Source organism: Dryas octopetala, chromosome 9, assembly GCF_963921425.1.
Source record: "Dryas octopetala chromosome 9, drDryOcto1.1, whole genome shotgun sequence".
Classification (NCBI taxonomy): Eukaryota; Viridiplantae; Streptophyta; class Magnoliopsida; order Rosales; family Rosaceae; genus Dryas; species Dryas octopetala.
The window spans coordinates 16,309,856-16,329,724 of NC_141374.1; the positions used below are offsets into that span (position 1 = coordinate 16,309,856).

At 38.4% G+C, this 19,869-nt stretch overlaps 4 protein-coding genes and 1 pseudogene across 4 annotated transcripts; 3 read left to right on the forward strand and 2 right to left on the reverse strand.

Annotated features, from left to right (window-relative positions):
* The first annotated feature begins 118 nt into the window (after positions 1 to 118).
* LOC147274861 (germin-like protein subfamily T member 2) lies at positions 119 to 1,109 on the forward strand. The gene has a single exon (XM_086227910.1). The coding sequence runs from the start codon at positions 209 to 211 to the stop codon at positions 875 to 877; it is 669 nt and encodes a 222-aa protein (XP_086084036.1). The 5' UTR covers positions 119 to 208; the 3' UTR covers positions 878 to 1,109.
* A 1,780-nt stretch (positions 1,110 to 2,889) lies between these two features.
* On the forward strand, positions 2,890 to 10,568 carry TPLATE (ARM repeat superfamily protein). The gene is made up of 7 exons (XM_086256276.1): positions 2,890 to 4,229; positions 4,806 to 5,402; positions 6,589 to 6,950; positions 7,585 to 7,888; positions 8,004 to 8,126; positions 9,152 to 9,607; positions 9,876 to 10,568. Exons 1-7 carry the CDS (start codon positions 3,105 to 3,107, stop codon positions 10,437 to 10,439), a joined length of 3,531 nt encoding a protein of 1,176 aa, XP_086112402.1. The 5' UTR covers positions 2,890 to 3,104; the 3' UTR covers positions 10,440 to 10,568.
* Positions 10,472 to 10,954, forward strand: LOC147274863 (germin-like protein 3-8; annotated as a pseudogene).
* A 360-nt stretch (positions 10,955 to 11,314) lies between these two features.
* Positions 11,315 to 14,429, reverse strand: LOC147274864 (basic helix-loop-helix (bHLH) DNA-binding superfamily protein). Its single transcript, XM_086256277.1, has 6 exons — positions 13,897 to 14,429; positions 13,248 to 13,451; positions 12,993 to 13,058; positions 12,667 to 12,735; positions 12,489 to 12,566; positions 11,315 to 11,664 (listed from the first exon to the last, which is right to left on the reverse strand). The coding sequence occupies exons 1-6, from the start codon at positions 14,179 to 14,181 to the stop codon at positions 11,536 to 11,538; spliced, it is 831 nt and encodes a 276-aa protein (XP_086112403.1). The 5' UTR covers positions 14,182 to 14,429; the 3' UTR covers positions 11,315 to 11,535.
* Positions 14,430 to 17,902: 3,473 nt separating this feature from the next.
* LOC147274865 (uncharacterized) lies at positions 17,903 to 19,696 on the reverse strand. Its single transcript, XM_086227456.1, has 2 exons — positions 18,889 to 19,696; positions 17,903 to 18,740 (listed from the first exon to the last, which is right to left on the reverse strand). Exons 1-2 carry the CDS (start codon positions 19,636 to 19,638, stop codon positions 18,585 to 18,587), a joined length of 906 nt encoding a protein of 301 aa, XP_086083582.1. The 5' UTR covers positions 19,639 to 19,696; the 3' UTR covers positions 17,903 to 18,584.
* Positions 19,697 to 19,869: the final 173 nt, after the last annotated feature.

Sequence of the window (19,869 nt, forward strand, 5' to 3'; positions counted from 1 at the left end):
TACCAATATAAACCATCAATTTTGACCCATGGATGCTGATATTTATTTTGTTGAATTGTAGATGTTGCTTGTGTAGTTTGTAATGGTTGAACAGTATAAGTAAATTTATAATATGGTAACGCAGCAAGGGAAGTGAAATACATATATAGAACCAGAGTCTATAAGTAGTTAAACAACTTGGTTCTGAAAACTAAACTCTATAGCAGCCATGAGCAGCTCATCAAGCTTACCCTTCTGCCTGCTATTCTGCCTCACAGTTTCATTGCTTCTTCCCTCACCCTCCCATTCTGCAGACCCTGATCCATTACAAGACTTCTGTGTTGCAGATTTGAAGGCCTCCATATCAGTCAATGGCTTTCCCTGCAAACCAATTTCAAAGATCACTTCAGGTGACTTTGTCTTTGACGGACTAAGCAAAGAAAGGAACACAACCAATCCCTTTGGGGCGACTGTAACACCTGCGAATGTCCTTTCATTTCCAGGGGTCAACACTCTTGGGATATCCATGAACAGAGTTGACTTTGCTCCGGGGGGTGTCAATCCTCCCCACTCGCACCCTCGGGCAAGTGAGTCTGGGGTTGTTATTGAAGGGAAACTACTTGTGGGGTTTGTGACAACTGACAATAAGTTCTACTCCAATGTTTTGAGTGCTGGGCAGATGTTTGTGATTCCAAGGGGACTTGTTCACTTTCAGCTCAATGTTGGAAAAGGGAAGGCCCTTGCCTTCACGGCTTTCAATAGTCAGTTGCCTGGCGCTGTTGTACTTCCTTCGACTCTATTTGCTTCCAAGCCTTCAATCCCAAACCAAGTGTTAACTAAGGCCTTTCAAGTAGATGAAGATGTTATCAACAACATTAGGTCCAAGTTTGGCTTTTAATTAAAATACTATGGAATTAGTTTGATTGTTTGAAGATTGTGCTGGTAAACTGGGCTTTGTCCCTCTTTATTCATTTTTTTTTTCTATTGTCATTTTGTCCTGTCTTGTTATTTGTTATGCCACTCAGTTTTTATGTTATTTGTTAAACTGGTTTTCTTTTTATATCAATCTGTTTCCACTTTCTAGGCCTTTCACTTCTACATGTTGTAATACAAGAGTAATGCTAGAAAGACTACATTTGTACCTCTTATATGTATGACATCTGTTGGATAATGTGATTGCAGCTTATTAGACAATTGCAGCAGCATTACTAATACCCATGCATATATATATATATATATTATAAATTTATAATATGGTTTCACTCTATCACTTATGGTTAAATATATATATATATATATATATATAGGGCCGGCTATTAGGGGGCGATCGCACAGGCCCCCAATTTGGGAGGGTCCCCAATTTATCTCCTTGTTATTTAGTTCATCTTTTTAGGATAGTTGATGAGGAATAGATTTCTTCTTAACTCAGATCGAATTTTATTATGTTTTTCCTTTCCCTTTTGTTGTTCTATTTTGTTTCATTTTCTTGTCGTTACTTCTTTGGTTGTATCAACTATGGCCTTGGGCACTCCTTGTGTTTTTAAAGTTTTTTCCATTTGCCCTTTCTTGGTCTTTTTTTTAATCAACCTTAACAAAAAAAAAAAAAGTTCATCTCTTTAACTTTCGAATTACACGTGACTTTATTCTTATGCTTTAGAATGTTGCACTTTAATTATGTTGATGTATTAATTAACTTGTTTCCTTAATGGAGAAAAACTTCAGTGGGTAAGCTCCTGTCACCTCACCATGCTAAGTGGCAAGACCCAACCAATTAAAACTTGTCATTTGTTCACTCATTTTATAATCAAGAAAAAAAATTAAAGAGTCTCTTTCTTCTTTTCTCTCCCTCAATAACGAAGCTCTCTATTTTCTTCTCCCTTGCGAACCCATGCTTTTCTTTCTAATCAAAAGAGTAGATGCTTGGAAAACCAAAAATCATGCCATTTTGTTTGGGCAAATAATAATAATAATAATATAAGCCATACCATTTTATTTTAGGGAGACTTAGAGTTCAGTCCATTTTATACGTTTTTCTTAGAATAAGACCGGTAGTGATTTAGGGTTCTTAATTAAGTCCTTTTATTTTCTTCTTTGACGGCTTTAGTTAAAACCTAATATGCAGTCTCTACAAAGCTTATTTTACACTATAGGAGGGGAAATACCCTTCAAATCGGAAAAAGACTTTATTATGAATTAAAATGATTTTCTTATAAATTAAAATGACTTTATTATGAATTAAAATGATTTTCTTATAAATTATTATAAATTAAAAGAATTTTCTTATAAATTTTAAAACACCCCTGGTCTCCATCTAAAAATTGTTTTTCTAAAGAACCTAAGCCTAATTATCTCTTTATTTTATGAATATTTTGCATAATAAAAGAACTCATTTCTTAACTTCCCTTCATTCATATAACACAATCTTAATTTTGAAAAATATAAATGTCTTATACATTTTTTATAAGAAATGAAAGGGCCTATTTATATATTTTAACAAAGGGTCATCCCTCAATATTTTCAGAAATGGCCCTATATATATATATATGTATATGAGTGCTCTAAAGCTAACTAAAGGAATTCCTCATTGATTCAACTTAAATGTTGATAATTGTAGTTACAACTTACAAGAACTAAGAAGGGCATAGAGAGAGAGCCGGATGAAGGAGATGGGCTTTATTTGTTGTCCATGGGGATGGCAATACTCATGAAAGCATTAATGGGCCTTCAGGCCCAAATTAAATATTACCCAACCCACAAAATCTTCAAATTATTTTCAAACGAACTCTCAGACAGAAAACCCGGTTCGGTTGTTGGCAACCCGACCGCGCCAACTCAACTGCCAACGCCTGAAAGCCTTAAGCCACCATGAATTGCATATCATCATTTTCATCAACTAAAGTCTTAAAACGACTAAAAGCAAAGCAGGCACAGTGCATTACTGCCATTACTGCATACTCTGGCCACTCTCAGCAGCTGGCCAAAGTCTCTCTCTCTCTCTCTCTCTCTCTCTCTCTCTCTCTCTCTCTCTCTCTCTCTCTCTCTCTTAATGTCTGAGCTTCTCAATTCCTAACGAATCGTAAACCCTAACACTGCTCGCTCGCTCGATCGAAACTCGTTCGATCGCAATGGATATACTCTTCGCTCAGATCCAAGCGGACCTTCGCTCCAACGACGCTCTCCGCCAGTCCGGAGCTCTCCTCCAAGCCCTGCAGCAATCCGCCGCCGGCCGCGACATCTCCGTCATTGCCAAGTCCGCCGTAGAAGAGATCGTCGCCTCCCCCGCCTCCGCCGTCTGCAAGAAGCTCGCATTCGACCTCATCCGCTCTACGCGCCTCACCGCCGATCTCTGGGACACCGTCTGCACCGGAATTGTCACCGATCTCGACTTCCCCGACGCCGACGTCAGTGCCGCCGCCGTCTCCATCCTTGCCGCCATCCCCTCCTTCCGCCTCTCCAAGCTCATCACCGACGCCAAGAAAGAAATCGACAATTGCTTCGATTCCCCCAGCGATAATCTCCGATTTTCGATCACCGAAACCTTGGGATGCATTCTCGCTCGCGACGACCTCGTCACGCTTTGCGAGAACAATGTCAATTTGCTCGATAAGGTTTCCAATTGGTGGTCCCGTATCGGCCAGAACATGCTCGACGGATCCGACGCCGTTTCGAAGGTCGCGTTCGAGTCGGTTGGGCGTTTGTTTCAGGAATTCGATTCCAAGAGGATGAGCAGACTGGCGGGAGATAAGCTAGTGGACAGTGAGAACTCACTTGCGATTCGATCCAATTGGGTCTCGTCGATGGTCGACTTCGTCTGGAAGAAGCGAAGCGCGTTGATGGCGAGGTCGTTGGTTTTGCCTGTGGAGAGTTTCAGGGCCACGGTGTTTCCCATTGTGTATGCGGTCAAGGCCGTGGCCTCGGGCTCGGTCGAGGTCATAAAGAAGCTGTCCAAGTCGTCTGGTGGTTCCAATGGGACGGTTGTGGACACCAATGCGGAGAGGTTCGTGGGAGTTTCGGATGTGGTTACGCATTTGGTGCCATTCTTGGCCTCTTCGTTGGAGCCCGCTTTGATTTTCGAGGTGGGGATTGACATGTTGTATCTGGCTGATGTTCCTGGTGGGAAGCCTGAGTGGGCTTCGCAATCAATTATCGCAATTCTCACGCTTTGGGACAGGCAAGAGTTTGCTTCTGCAAGAGAAAGTATTGTAAGAGCTGTCGTTACCAATCTTCACCTTCTCGATCTACATATGCAGGTATACTTGCTTTTATTTTGTTATGCACCACTTGTAAGCTAGCTATTTTGTGAGGCCATTTGAGGAGGGAAAGAAGTAGAAGAATCTTTTGAAGATGCAATGTACGAGGAGAGGAACTTTGGGAGAGGTCAGAAATGATAGATTGTTAGCTAACATACACAGAGAAAGTTAACAGTAGACTAATGCAATCGATTGTTAGCTAGACTATTGCAGCATTCCAATTAGAAAATTTAAAGCAGCTTTGCATTCCAATGTCAGCAGCTTTTAGGGATAATTTTCTAATTGGAATGCTGCATTAGTCTAGTTACTAGGAATTGATCTTGTAGCTAGGTTAAGTAGATATTGTATTGTATAGTTTGTTTTGTTTGTGGATACCTTATTCGGAATGTTGCACTTGGTTTGATTTAATAAAATTTGTTTCTTATAGAAAATTAAATAAATAAATCGCGCGAGTGCTACTTTTAAGAAGAAAAAAATGTGGGGAACTTAGAGTTGATGCCTGCTAGTCAGTTGCATTCATCTCTTTTTTAAGTAATGCTGGTTATCCCTGATTACGGGTGTAAAAATTCTGTGTAGGTTTCATTGTTTAAGAGGCTGCTTCTTATGGTGAGAAACTTGAGGGCAGAATCAGATCGTATGCATGCTTTAGCATATATTTGTCGAACAGCTCTCTGTGTTGATCTCTTCGCAAAGGAAAGTGTCCGAAGAGGCCAGAAGCCTCTTGCTGGAACTGATATAGCTTCACTTTTTGAGGATGCAAGAATAAAAGATGATCTTAATAGTGTAACTAGCAAGACCTTATTTAGGGAGGAGTTAGTAGCATCATTAGTTGAAAGTTGCTTTCAGTTGTCACTACCTCTGCCTGAACAAAAGAACACAGGGATGGAGAGCAGGGTTATTGGAGCCTTGGCATATGGAACTGGTTATGGTGCACTAAATTGGACAGAGCCTGCTTTGGAAGTGGTGGAGGTTTGTAAGCCTTGTGTCAAATGGGACTGTGATGGCCGGACCTATGCAATTGATTGCTATTTGAAGTTGCTTGTTAGGCTGTGCCATATCTATGATACAAGGGGAGGTGTTAAAAGAGTTAAAGACGGAGCTTCGCAGGACCAAATTTTAAATGAGACAAGATTGCAAAACTTGCAACGTGAACTAGTGAAAAATCTACGCGAGGTACGAATGCTCTTCTTTGAATTAATATGATTTAGCATGCTGGCAGCGAATATGTTAGCAAGGACACTCACCGAAGCATTTTGTACATTATGTTGGAAATGTGTGTATGTGACCCATTAAACTTTCTGAATCATGAAAATTGTGATTTTATCATTTTAAAAAGACCTTTGCCATGTTTTAGTGCAAACAATAGTAATATACTATTTTTTCATTATTATTTTTTCATACAAAGATATATTGTTTTTGGAAGCTAAGACCTTATTTGGTCTGCTCAGGAACCATGGAAATAAGTTATTTATGAGATATCATTTACCAGTGATTTGGAGAGGATATTTAGCCCCAAGGCCCCCAACACCATGTATAGCAGCAGCTATTGTTGCAATCTGTGAATAATAAGCTTTCCCCTCAACCCCCCTAGATATAGATAACAAGTCAAACAAAATATTGCTGACCATTCAGTTATGGGATCTGCAAGCTGCTTCACTTATAGTGTGTCAAATCCTACAAATAAAATAAGCATCATAAATTGAATTATTTGCAAAACATATGTACAAATTTCTTCTTGATTCCTTTGTATCATATAAACCAACCAAAATTTCAGACCCAGCCAATAAAATAAAGCTAGGATGAAATGAGAAGACTTGATGCTGATCAGTGATGCCACAGGTCATTAACAAACAAATGTGGTGCTACAGTTGCAAGCTTGATTGTAACTTTTGTGTATCAAGAGTTAAAGTGGGTTAGTCTTGTATCAAGGTTCTCAGTCTTGATATAGATAATTATATAACATGATGTATATCAGGAGTGACTGTACTCCAACATTGTTGTTGGTGTTTTACTGTTTCTGTAGTAAAATGACTCCATCTTTTGGGGAATTTGTAAGTCTGGTGCAGGACTAAAGTATTTTGGGTGCTTCCTGCAACTATCATTTCCAGTATAAAATGCTTATTTACAAAAGAGATGGCTATTGTTTTCATTAATACTTGGTTCTGTTTCTTCATTTTTCTATTTGCCTTCCCATTTTATTTGCTTGTTTGCTTTCTCGTTTTTCACTGGTTTTTATTTCCTTATATTACTAGAACTTCCAAGTTCCAAGCTGTTATGTTCTTTCTTCTTTTCTTTTGCCCACTGACTGAATTTGTTTTCTTCCCCTACTTGTTATTTTACACCTCTGTCAATTTGGCAGGTGAACACCCCAAGAATATCTGCTCGCCTTATTTGGGCAATTTCAGAGCACATAGATCTAGAAGGTTTGGATCCACTTCTGGCTGATGATCCTGAGGATCCACTGAACATTATTTTTTCACATGTCCACAAGGTTTTGTTCAACATAGATACATCTGAGGATTCGACAAATAGGCTTCTAGATGTTCAGGCAGTTCTTTTATGTGCTCAGCGGATGGGATCACGCAATCCTAGGGCTGGACAGTTACTGACCAAAGAACTTGAAGAGTTCAGGAACAGTAGTAATGCTGATTCTGTTAACAAGCATCAGTGCCGTATGATATTGCAGAGAATCAAGTATACTTCAAGTCATCCACAAAGCAGGTGAGCATATTATATATCTTCATAAACCTTTCATAAACCTGTACAAGGGTGAGCCATGTGCCATAGAGTTTCTTCATAAACCTTTCATGTTATTAGAGTTGTTTTTAAGAGGCGTTCCTTTGTTTACCCATGGGATCCAAACCTGTTTTCAGCAATGATTTGCATTATTATGACAAGTCTTAACTCTTCTATTGGTCCCCCCTCTCTTCACTGTTCCCAAAGATACCTTGGCTAAGCAGAAGCTTGGGTTTCACCTTGAATGATTGGTGGTTTCATCACTGGATCCAGATATTAGAGAGAAATCTGTGTAGCTATAGATTTTCAGCCTAGGCCAAACTGAGTTTATCAGGATGGAGAGAACGAATTTGGTCAAAGTGGAGGCTCATTCTATTAATTATCAATATCAAATTACTCTACCATTCTGTAATGCATACATGTTAACATGTGTCTGTGCGTTTACACATATATACATCACATACACATGTGTATATGCATATATAACAACACATACTGTGAGGACTAAATTGTGTTTTCTATTTTTTCGTAACCTTCATTTTATTAATACATATTATAGTGGGTGGCCAATTTGCATTTCAATGCACAAAATGAAAATGATAAAATGATTATTTTTCAGGTGGGCAGGAGTTAGTGAAGCCAGAGGTGATTACCCATTTAGCCACCACAAACTAACTGTCCAGTTCTATGAAGTGGCTGCAGCTCAGGACAGAAAGTTAGAAGGATTGGTTCATAATGCTATTCTAGAGCTCTGGAGGCCGGAACCTAGTGAACTAACCCTTCTGCTAACAAAAGGAGTTGAGTCTACTCTACTCAAGGTTCCTCCTACTGCAATTACATTGACTGGCAGCAGTGATCCCTGCTACATTGAAGCATATCATTTGGCAGACTCTAGTGATGGAAAAATAACTCTGCATTTGAAGGTTAAGTTTGACTCTTACCTTTTTTTAATGCTTTAAAAAGTCCTTTATGCTCTGGACAGACTGCAGTTTCCTGTTGTCTGTTGATAGTTCTTATTCCTTGTTGATGAATGTGCAGGTCTTAAATTTAACTGAGCTTGAACTCAATCGGGTTGATATTAGAGTTGGGTTATCTGGTGCATTATATTTTATGGATGGGTCTCCTCAGGCTGTGCGACAGTTGCGAAACCTTGTTTCACAGGTTTTCTTTCCTGCCTTTATAATGCCTCTTTGCCTTGTCTGCCATTGCAATGCAACTTGTTTTTGGGTGTAACGTGTTAGTCAATTATCATTTTTCTTCTTTAACACCTCATTCTCTAGTCAGTAATTTCCTTTAGGGCCCGTTTGGTATCCTACTCAAATTTTTATTTTTTCAAAAATTAAGATCTTTTTTTTAAATGTGAGTTTTCAAAATCAATTTTTAAATTTGAAAACGTGTTTGGTATGAAATTTGAAAACAATTTTTAAATTTAAAAAATGATGACATCTAAGAAAAAAGGAAGTGTAAAAAAAAAATTGAGAAAAACGATGTTTTATCATTTTTAAAAAGAGGCATGTTTTGGAATTTTTTTCTAAAAATGGTTTTTAAAAATAGTCTACCAAACACGTTTTCTTGACTAAAACTTGTTTTTTTGTTTTTGAAAACAAAAAATAGTTTTTAAATAGAATACCAAACAGGCCTTTAGTTTCTTGAATGCAAATGTTATCAGTTTAATTCTAGGGAGTTCCTTTTGCCTAATGATCCTTATCTCTTGAAGAGTGAAAATAATATCATTTACTTATCCTGCCCTTTATCTTGGTGGATGACTTTTTTTCGGTTAATTTCATGTATCTAATATTGTGTGATTTTTTAACAATTTTCCATACATAGGACTTTTTTTTTTTTCCTATCTGTGTGCTCTTGCAAACTCTAATCGTAATTTCTGTCAATCTATGCAGGTTTTTTTCTTTATAGTCTATGCTCTCTCTCACTCTCTCTCTCTCTCTCTCTCACACACACACACACACTCAAATCTCTCTATCCTCTTATATTTTTGGATAAATAGTCTGGCTGGGTAATGGCTTTGGGATAATATTCCTATGTTGTAGTGCACAGCTGAACTAGATATGTTGTTTAACAGTGTTCCAGTATCATCACTCATGTTTGCACTTTTGCCTTGTGTAGTTAAGTTTTCTGTCTTTGACAATGAGATATTCTGATTCATTTCCTGTTGATCTTGTTCCTAGGATCCAGTACTTTGCAGTGTAACTGTGGGTGTCTCCCATTTCGAAAGATGTGCCCTTTGGGTTCAAGTCTTATACTACCCCTTTTATGGAAGTGGTGCTGCTATAGATTATGAAGGTGACTACACTGAAGAAGATCCACAAATCATGAGACAGAAGAGAAGTTTAAGGCCAGAATTGGGAGAACCTGTCATATTAAGGTGTCAGCCATACAAAATTCCACTGACCGAGCTTCTTACGCCACATAAGATCTCACCCGTTGAATTTTTCCGCCTATGGCCCAGTTTACCAGCCATAGTAGAGTACACTGGTACATATACTTATGAAGGAAGTGGCTTCAAGGCTACTGCTGCACAGCAGTATGGGGCATCTCCTTTCTTGAGTGGGCTAAAATCCTTGTCATCCAAGCCATTCCACAGAGTTTGTTCACATGTTATTCGGACAGTGGCAGGATTTCAGGTAATGTCTGTTGTTCTTTGTTACTGTTTGAATAGTTGTTCATTGTATGCTTCTATTTCCAAATGAACTTGGTTAATAATGAAAGTTGCTTGAAAAAGAAGAACTGTCAAAGTAAATTGCAGTTGAAATGATATGCAAGTATTCTTTAAATTTCATTGAAATTGAACTGCTGGAATTTGGCTAGATGTTATTTTGTTAAAACCTTTAATGGTGATGGCTTGGCCCTCTAAGCAACCATTCATATTTCATTTTGAATGTCCTGGAACAGCTTTGTTTTGCTGCCAAAACTTGGTATGGTGGCTTCTTGGGCTTGATGATCTTTGGAGCTAGTGAAGTGAGCCGGAATGTTGACCTGGGTGATGAGACTACGACCATGATATGCAAATTTGTGGTTCGAGCTTCTGATGCATCAATTACAAAGGAGATTGGATCAGATCTACAGGGCTGGTTGGATGACCTCACTGATGGGGGTGTTGAGTACATGCCTGAAGAAGAAGTGAAGGTGGCTGCTGCTGAGAGGCTTAGGATCTCAATGGAACGGATAGCCTTGCTAAAGGCAGCCCAACCAAAAAGTAAGCCCAAATCTGATGATGATGATGATGAAGATGAAGAAGAAGAAGAAGACGAAGAAGAAGAAATCGAAGAGGAAGATGAGGATAAAACAAAGAAAAAGAAGGAAAAGAAAAAAGATACCGAGGAAGATGGCAAACCAAAGGGACCTACAACCCTGTCAAAGTTGACAGCAGAGGAGGCTGAACACCGTGCTCTTCAAACAGCAGTGCTTCAAGAGTGGCACATGTTGTGTAAAGATAGAGGTACAAAAGTTAATTGACTTACATTTTTGTTTTCTTTTATTGAACAAGAAATGGCTTTCCCTTCAAACCTATCTCGAAGATTACCTCAGATTGAGTTTTCGTTTGAGGGACTCTGAGCAAAAAGGGAACACTACCAACCTCTTTGGGGTCAATGTAACAGCTGGGACTGTCCTTGCATTTCCTGGGCTCAACATTCTTGGGATATCACTTAGACTTTGCACAACACCCTCGTGCAGTGAGTGTGATGGTCATTGAAGGGAAGCTCCTTGTGGGGTTTGTGATGTATTACTCCAAGGTTTTGAGTGCTTGGCAGATGTTTGTGATTCCATGGCGACTTGTTCAGTTTCAGCTAAATGTTGGAGAAGGGAAGGCCCTGGCCTTCACAGCTTTTAACAGTCACTTACAGTGTCTATCTGTTGTACTCCCTTTTACTCTTTTTTTTTTGGACGCCTCAATCCCTGACCAATTGTTAACTTAGGCCCTTCAAGTAGATGAAGTTATCAACAGCATTAGATCCGAGTTTGGCTTTTAAATTACTATTAAATTGATTAGGTTGGGTTTTTTTTTTTTTTTCAATTGTGCTGTTAAACTGGGGTTTGTGTCTCTTCAACCCCCCCACCCCCCCTTTTTTTTTTTTCTTGTTATATCAATCTGTTTCTGAGTCTGTTGGTCATCATTGAATCATACAGGATAGGTTTCACTTCTTCGTTTTGTACTATCATTTTTGGTGAACAACATTATTGGTTTCAATACTGAATTACTTTTTCCAAATTGATTTACTCCTGGAAAATTCCAAGTGCTGTTGTGGCATTAAAAAGTAATATTATGTAAAAATGATCAGATATTCTATAAATAAATTATAGAAAGCACAATCGTTCTGTTACAGAGTTCGAGTAAAGCCACTCTACGATATTTTCTATAGGTACTAATACAACAAAGTACAGTATATCTAGTCAGATGATACATTCGAAGATTAGATGCATTTCCTACCGCTAATATCCTATTACAACAATAAGAATGATCATACATTTAGAAAGACATTTCTACACCAGATGTAGAACCCCCATAACCACATTTCCCACCCATTACGACTTGAAGAATCATCCCCTGATTTTATGTTGCTCTTTCAAAACTACCACCAACCTGCATATGCAGCCATTCGGGTTGCGAGCCTTGGGCATACTCCCTTGGTGTGTGTGAACCAAATAACAATCCTGCAGCATCAAATGGCTGTGCACCCATCTGAAACACCAGGTCAAATGGTAAGAAATTCATAACAGAGTTATCTCTCTGATCTCTAATTTATCACAGGGGATTGTAGCCAGAGATCGAACCTCCCTTTGGCCTCATTTTTTAATACAAAAGAGTTTTGGCCGTCCTTCGCACCATAAAAGAATCTCTACTTTATCAAAAACAAACTTATTGAACCTATGGGGATAGTAAACTATTGAAGCATCTGAAGACAATTTTCTCTTCATGAGAAAGTAAAACCAATGGGGTCACAATATTAGCAGCATCTGATTGAATGAGAAGCCAGATGGGTAAATGAAAGCAGCACTTCACACTCCAAAGGGCATCGAAAGAGTAATGAAATAATGTTATTAATAATACTGTTATGTTTGAGTGAATGAGATCATGTCTTAATATCATCAAGGAGTTTGGAAGAGAAGTCTGAATTTCACAGCAGTTTCAGAAGTTGAAAAATGAGTCTTAAAAAGTGTTGTTAAGAAAACAATGAGCCTAGGTTGTTTATTTACTACCAGAATTTTGTTATCCCAAAAGAGACCATCAAGAAAGATTGAAGAGTTGTAAGAAAAAGGGGCGTGCGATGACCATCAAGAAAGAGGAACTGCATCTCTTGGATTGAAGAGTTGTAAGAAAGAGGGAAGTGCTGATGACAACCATCAAGATTTATTGACATTTTCATTTTCAAAAGCAGCAAGGTCTTCATAAATCTATTGAACTAGAAATAATAGTGTATCCCTAAGATCACATATCAGAAAATAGTTTCAAACTAAGTATGTCAGTGGTTTTTATGTAAGTAATAAAAAGTGCAGCAGACTTACATCTTTTGAAGTAAAGGCATCAATGGTGGGATTCATGTTCGTCCTTGAATTGACTGCTTCAAGCTTCATTGAAAGGAACTACAGAATCCAATTAACATAGCACAGATTCAGGATTAATAGTAAAAAGCAAAACCATGTCACCAAGTAGCACTAGGTAGAGTCAGATGGGGATAGATACCTCGACCTGACGCTGCAGTGATTGGATGTAATTAATAATCTCATCAAGGACAAGTGCTTTCCCAATGACCTTCTCAGAAGCAAAGTATACCAGCACAAGTAAGGAAAACATAAGTGAAGCAAAATTGAACTCACAGAATTCAGATCCCTAGATAATTACTGAGATGTGTTTAGGATTACTCTAGGAATGAAATTAGAAACGGTATATAACAGAACTTTGACACTAAGTTCAATTATTATGTCCCTATACTGAACTAAGTAGAACATACCACCTACACATGCTAAGTAATATGACTGGGATAAGACCAACTAGACAATATAGAATACCTTATTACATCCAGGAACCAAATCTTGGAGAATTTTCATCCTCTCGCTGATCTTCTCTCTCCTTGCCTGCAAAATGAGCATGGTAGCAATGCGCTTCAATATCGAGGACAGAATGGAATAGGTTTACAGCATGGAACAGGTTAATTATATAAAAACTATTCTGCATCAAGATCTAGAGCTCCCTTAAGACCACAAAAATCTTTTAATATTCGAGATACTAATACTGCAAATTCAAAAGGCCCGAAAATGCATTACCCTCTCCGCTAGACTGTGGCTATCAGTAGCTTGGCCCCTTCTCGCCCTCACATGGATATAATCTTGCTTAGGTGGCTCAGAAGGTTTAGTAATTTCTTCAGCTGGCTTGATACCAGCCGCTGAACTTGCTTCAACTTCAGCTTTTGAGCTGCCATTTTCATTTCTAGATCCTGCTAATTTCATCCGCTTGCCACTCGAATCTTTCTGTTTGAGATTAAAATAAAAAAAAACCATCGATAGACAAACATTAGCTGAAAATCAATTCACGATTAGTGCTCCAGTTCCTATCTAGTCTCATACAGCTAAACTCACTTAGCATAACACATCAGTTTGGATGCATTTCTATTCACAATCTCATTTCTGAATCAAAAGGGAAAAGAAAAAAGGCAGGCTATGTACAAGTACAACCAATATTAAGTTTTTATAGATAGTGAGATACCAGTCACAATTACGCAAATTTATTACTTTACTCAATTATATGTTGATAAATTATACCAAATTGACTTGAATATAAGGACCCAAGACTTAAAATTCATTCCGTTCACCTGAAAATTCATTGCTTTCTTATTAATATGCTCCATTTTCCCAGAAACCAAACATAAAACTGACCCAAGCAATTAAATTTCACTTAAAAGAGTGAAAGACAAACCAAGCCATTGGCTCTACTAGTGGAAACAATCTTGGAAGACTCGTCCTCAGAGCTCACATCCCTTCTCTTCCTTCCACCACCGCCGCCACTTTGCTCAGTCACAGTCGACTCCTCCAACGACCCATCTCTATTCACGGAGCTCTCTCCAAGCCCACCCAGATTACCCATTCGGAGCCCCAACCCGCCACCACCGGGTTCAACGCTAAAGGGCCAAATCTCTGCAAGGCTGTACGCTGCTGGGTTCGCTGCTGAGAAGGAAGACTCGTTGACCAGTGGAGGATCCATTTTCTCAAAAAGCCCGAGTTCATTCGACCCGGACCAAAACCCAAATCCGAAACTTGAAGTTGGTGTGTGTATGAGTGAGCTTGTTGAAGTGAATGAGGAGCTTAGTGAGTTGATGGGTTATTTAACAAGTGATTTGGAGAGAGAAAGATTTGGTATTTAGAGAGAGAGAGGCATTAATGGATGATGATGAAAGATTGAAAGTTAGAGAGAGAGAGAGAGAGAGAGAGAGAGAGAGAGAGAGAGAGAGAGAGGGAGTGGGGGCAGCAGAGAGGCAGAGTGTGATCCTTTTGGCTGGGACGGGGAGTGTAGTGCGCATTGCGCCCACCGCGCCTTTTAGCCACGGGACAATGAAAGCTGTAGAAAGAAGAGCTCCTCCGTTTGGCAACTCGGTTGCTACGATCCCAGCAGGGGATACAAATATTAATGTACTCGCTCTTCTGTCACAGACACGTGCCAGTCTGCATTTTTTCTATTTTTTAAAATTTTCATTTCCTACGAGAATTGCTTAATTGGTTGATCTAACCACTTATGGGATCAAGTGCCTAACCAATACATTATTAGAAATAAATTATTGGGGGTCAAAAGGGTCCAATTTTATTGCCAGATTCTAAATTGGACCTTATACACTCTGATGCTATTAAATTTAAAAAATACTGATAATGTTGTACTCTATTTAGAATAATACGAATATTGATTCTCTACTAATTTGATTCTTCACTAGCTGTATTACGACCCTTAAAGCACCGGTCATGATCAACTTTGTAAGCTTACTTGGGTATAGAGCAATTATATGTAAGAGCATCTCTAAGAGATTCTTCAAATCTCATTTTGCTGACCTATATAGCAAATTAAAGAGTTAAAATTATTCACTTTAATAAACTCTTCAAATTTAAACAAAATTAATAATTTTTTGACTTTATCTCTTTTCTAAATTATTCACTCATTTGAAAAGTCTATTGGAGATGCTTTAAGAACTTACTCCTTTGCATTGAGTAATTGTTGTAACCGTGTAAAATGAAATCTAATAAATTTTTTCTCATATAGAATTTATGTATGAAAGGACTTGTGAAAAAATTTGTTAGAGTTAAGTTGGATTCAAGATTCAATTTTCTCTAATACAACAAAAAAAACAATTATTTTAAAGATAAACACAAATGATTTAGTATAGGTATGCTAGGCACAACATAGTATGCGACAAATTCATATAGAATAATACATGGCCATCCATTTCTAAATGTTATGTTCATGTGAGAGAGTTTGCATCTTCTTTTAGAGAGAGAGAGGGGGGGTGGAAACAGGGGTTGGTGGATGGTAGTGATGAATAGAAAGTAGAAACCCTCCCCCAATTTCATAGAAATGATGTTGGGAGAGAAGCTTTGATAACTAATAAGCTTGATCACCATCACTGCCTAACCCCTTGGTTATTTGTCACAAAAAAATAAATAAAACAGAAGTACAGAACCCACATACTTAGCACCTAGTGGGTGGTGCCTAACTTGCTTAGCAAAAAAATGATACTCAGCTAAGCAAGTATAGTTACGCTTGAGAAAGTTTGTTTGAGATTATGCCCAACATAGTTTGCTTCCCAACCTCATCATGATTCATGTGCAGCTCGAATAATCTTAGCCAATGCAAGTTGACTTGCCATTGTCTACATCACTGATGGGTGTGTGAGAGGGACTAACTCCCTCTTAAGTTTCACTCCCTCCTATATTCCTATTCCCATTTGGGTTATCAAAACGTGCTACCAATTAGTTTCATGGATTTGGAATAGGGTTAATCCCAATTTCATTTTCCATGTCCATTGTCCACCTCATATATATAAATAATATGCCTCGTGCCAATTTTCACTGTTAGCATCAAGGGTTATTGATGTCATGCTATGTAGTTGATGGAACCGAAAAATGTAATCAATGCTATGAAAAAAACAAAAGATTTTTCTCATTTCATATCTACCAAACAAAGGATCGAAAAACTAAAATCCACTACTCAGAGTTCACATTTCGATTGACTAGATATTGATGGACCATTATTTTAGTTATTTTTCTGCGCAATATTGTTCATTTTATTCATTTCAATTTTCAATCCTTGGGATTTGGATGCTATAAGGGCTTTATGTTTTTTTTGTTGTGAAAAAAGAAAAAGGAAAACTCAAACTATAATATATTGATATTGTGTTTAGCCAGGTATGTAAAACAGTAAAAGGAGGATACGGACTGTTACAATCATTTATGTACATCTAGAAGCTATTGGTAAATGAGACATAAGGTCAAAATTTGACAACAAAGTTACTGTTTTATGATTATTTCTGCTTTCCATCACAAAATTGACTAGCATGCTTCCAATCAATTCAGTGGCATGGCATGGTGCAGAAAGGTATAGTAAATGCTTCTTTATTTTGGTATGAAGTAGTTCATATTTTTGCTTTCCTCCTCTCTGTACGTTAGCAATTATTTTTGCTGGTCTAAGTGGTAGTCAAGCTCATATAATACGTTGAGGACTCTACCCCTTCAAATTTTCATGAAGTAACATATGTGGCTCTTTGTATATCCGGTACTTTTACATGTTATATTGTTAAATTGTTGATTTAAATCATCAATTATATGAATTATCCGACAAAATTTCAAATAGGTATAAATTATTAGTTCACTATCACTACCAATAGCTGAATTTAGCATTCCCTGTTATCACATCAGTTGGTGACCCAAGTTTATACTATTTAGTAAACAGTGCTATGCCAACTATGATGTCTCACATAGAAGCAAAGTGGGCTCAAGGAGGTTGCGTACCTACTTTGTTTAGGAACTTGCCATTCTTCGGTCAAGTTTCTCTGCTACTTGTACATGTACTGTTAGAAATTATGTTCTGGTAGGCTCCACTATGTTGCTACCTTACAGTGTTCTGTGCATGGACTCAAATTTATTTTTCTCAACTGTTATTTCTTATTCATTTCATGAAGAACTGAAGTGTTTGTTTGCAGAATTATTGTTTTCCACGGCCTTGCAATCACCCAAAGTGGATGATAAGTAAGTAACAGAAAAATGGAAATTTTTGCCAATACAAAGAGGTTAAATTTTGCAGGGTCTTAAACCCTTGTACAATTTATGGCCAAGAAGATCAAATTTCATCTTAGTAAAGGCAAACCCAGTTTTATGCTTATAGCCACTATTACTTGGATTGCTTAGATTGGAGAATGGCCCAAATCAGTGGCATCAGAAATGAATTTTGGGCCAGGATAGAGCATGCCCAAGTTCAAGTCCAAGCTTATAAAGATCAAAAGATATATTAAAATCTTTGAAGAGACAATATTGGGCAAACACCCATTGTTTAAATTGACAAACTAACATGGTTGCCCAATTGCTCAATCTTGAGAGGTGGACTAAACTGGTCCCATGTCCTAGTGCACCTACAGGCTACAAAATCAGAGCCGTTCCGTATGCCCCACTTCTTAATTGACTGAAACACAAGGCCCTAAATTACAAGCAAGTTGAATGATTTTTTTTTTGGGGGGGGGGGGGGGGGGGGGGTTGGTGGTGGTGTATCATAGAACTACCTAAAGGGTCAGGTCATAGGGGCCTGTGGCCACCTATCAATAATATAGGATACAATGCAAGTTTGGAAAACAGGACAGATTTATGGCCTTTTTGGATGCTATCTTTTGATGGATTAAATGCAACTTTATAAATAGTATAAAATACATACTTCTTTCCATACTTCTGTCATAATAATGCAGGATGGTATAACCGTATAATGCATTTGAAGCATAAATGAGGGACTCTGACCAAGTGGTATCTGCATCATACCTCCTTAGGCTAATTCAAAATTACATACAGATATACTTTTTGACATCTCCATAAGTCCTCTATGGTCTAGGGTCCAACCAAAGCATGCCACATCATTGTCACATATGGTGGTAAAATCAAAGCAAGCAACCTTGTACCATGAGGTCCATGAGATATCTCAATTGCTAAGCTCTTGAGCAATTTCATTCCTTTCTGATGTGAAACTCTAAAATGTAGGTGATCCCATTCCTATCATTCTATGACCACTGATGGAGAAGCCAAACTAGGCTAGACGGCAATCAATATTGATCAAGCCAAAAATAAAAAAGAAGAAAAGAAAATTGTGACAATTATATTTTTAAGTTTATAACACTGATGCATATGGGCTCGCAAGAGGGGTTTTTTTTTCTCAACTAGACATTTACTATACCCCACAATTACCACCAAGTACATGTCTCAGACCACTTAATAAGGGTCCATGAACAAAAAGATGAGGAGAAATTTTCATCTCTCCTTTGCTTTCCCTGCTGCATAACCAATGTACAAGCTGGAAAGATCATACAACTTATTCTTAAGCTTTCCAGAACTTCGTATACTAAAAAGTCTTCAACTTCCAACTGTTCAGGCTGCTCTCTGTACTGTGGTCTTAAACAAGAGGATGTACAACTTTTGATCCATTGAGAAATACAGAAACCCACTTACTGAGTGTGTCACAAAAGACCCAAAACTCGTTCCTACAATACAGTGCCATGCTGGCCCATATACCCCATCGAATTCCTGCAGAACAAAAAAGCAGCACAATCCCACAAACCATTTTACCAATTGATCATGAACTCACAAACCCACATCATAGAATCACCAATAACCACAGACAAATCAAAATTTAAATCCTAATATCAATAATTAAACTATAATTAGCAATTACCTTTTTGAGAGTTAAAGCAAGAGTCTTGGAGGTGAACTTTTCTAGGCTATCATATGTCTTTCTTGCACACTCCACAGCATGGATCTGCATAAATGGTGGCATATCAACTGAAACCACTTTCACACCATTACTTGCAAAGACATCTGCCAGCTGAACCTGTGAACCACAGAAGGATCTTCTTCTACCACCACAAGCAGCCAATGAAACTGACAGTCTCCTACTATCATATTCATGCTCTTCTTTATGAACCACCATCAATTCCTTGTGAGCTTCATTCCTTTTCTTCACTACCACCTCCTCAACTATCTTCTTATCCCCCTCTTTGGTGGATTTCTTGGACTTGTCTTTAAAAGCTGAAACTTCCTTTGCTGGTTTGCTCTGTTTCACAAAATTGGGACCAACTGTTTTAGGCTGAGGATTTGATTTAAGGGAAGGCTTGGAGGAATCCATTATGGCAGAGACTGACATGGCTTTGGCTTGCAAACGGGTGTCTACAAGAGCTGGGTGTGGCTGTTGACTATTGGGTCTTTGTGACGTACGGACTTTGTAGTCTCTGTGACTTGGGTTTACTCTTGAGGTAGTGGTGTTGTTGGACATGAAAGAGGGTTTAGAGGGCAAGGTGGGATCTGGGTTATTAGATTGGTGGGGTTGAGAAGTGGAGGGTTTGGTTTGCCTTTTGAGGGTGGGATCCATGGATGGCTCTGGTTCTGGTGCTGCTAACATGCGCCGTTGGGTGGTGCGGTTAGCCATACTGGTTTTGGCCCTTTTTGGGTGTTGGAAATGGTGGGGGGTTAATGGGTTGTGTTTGTGTTTGTGTATGGAAGGATGTGTTTTGGAGGGGTCACTGTTCTGTGGTGGGGCCGTTCATTGATGGGGACTTGTGTGGTGAGATCTGGCTCTGTTTTGTTCTTACTTTCTTACTTTCTAACGTGCGCCGTATGCGGAGGACAAGGGAGGCCTGTGATGTTTTGACCGTTGACC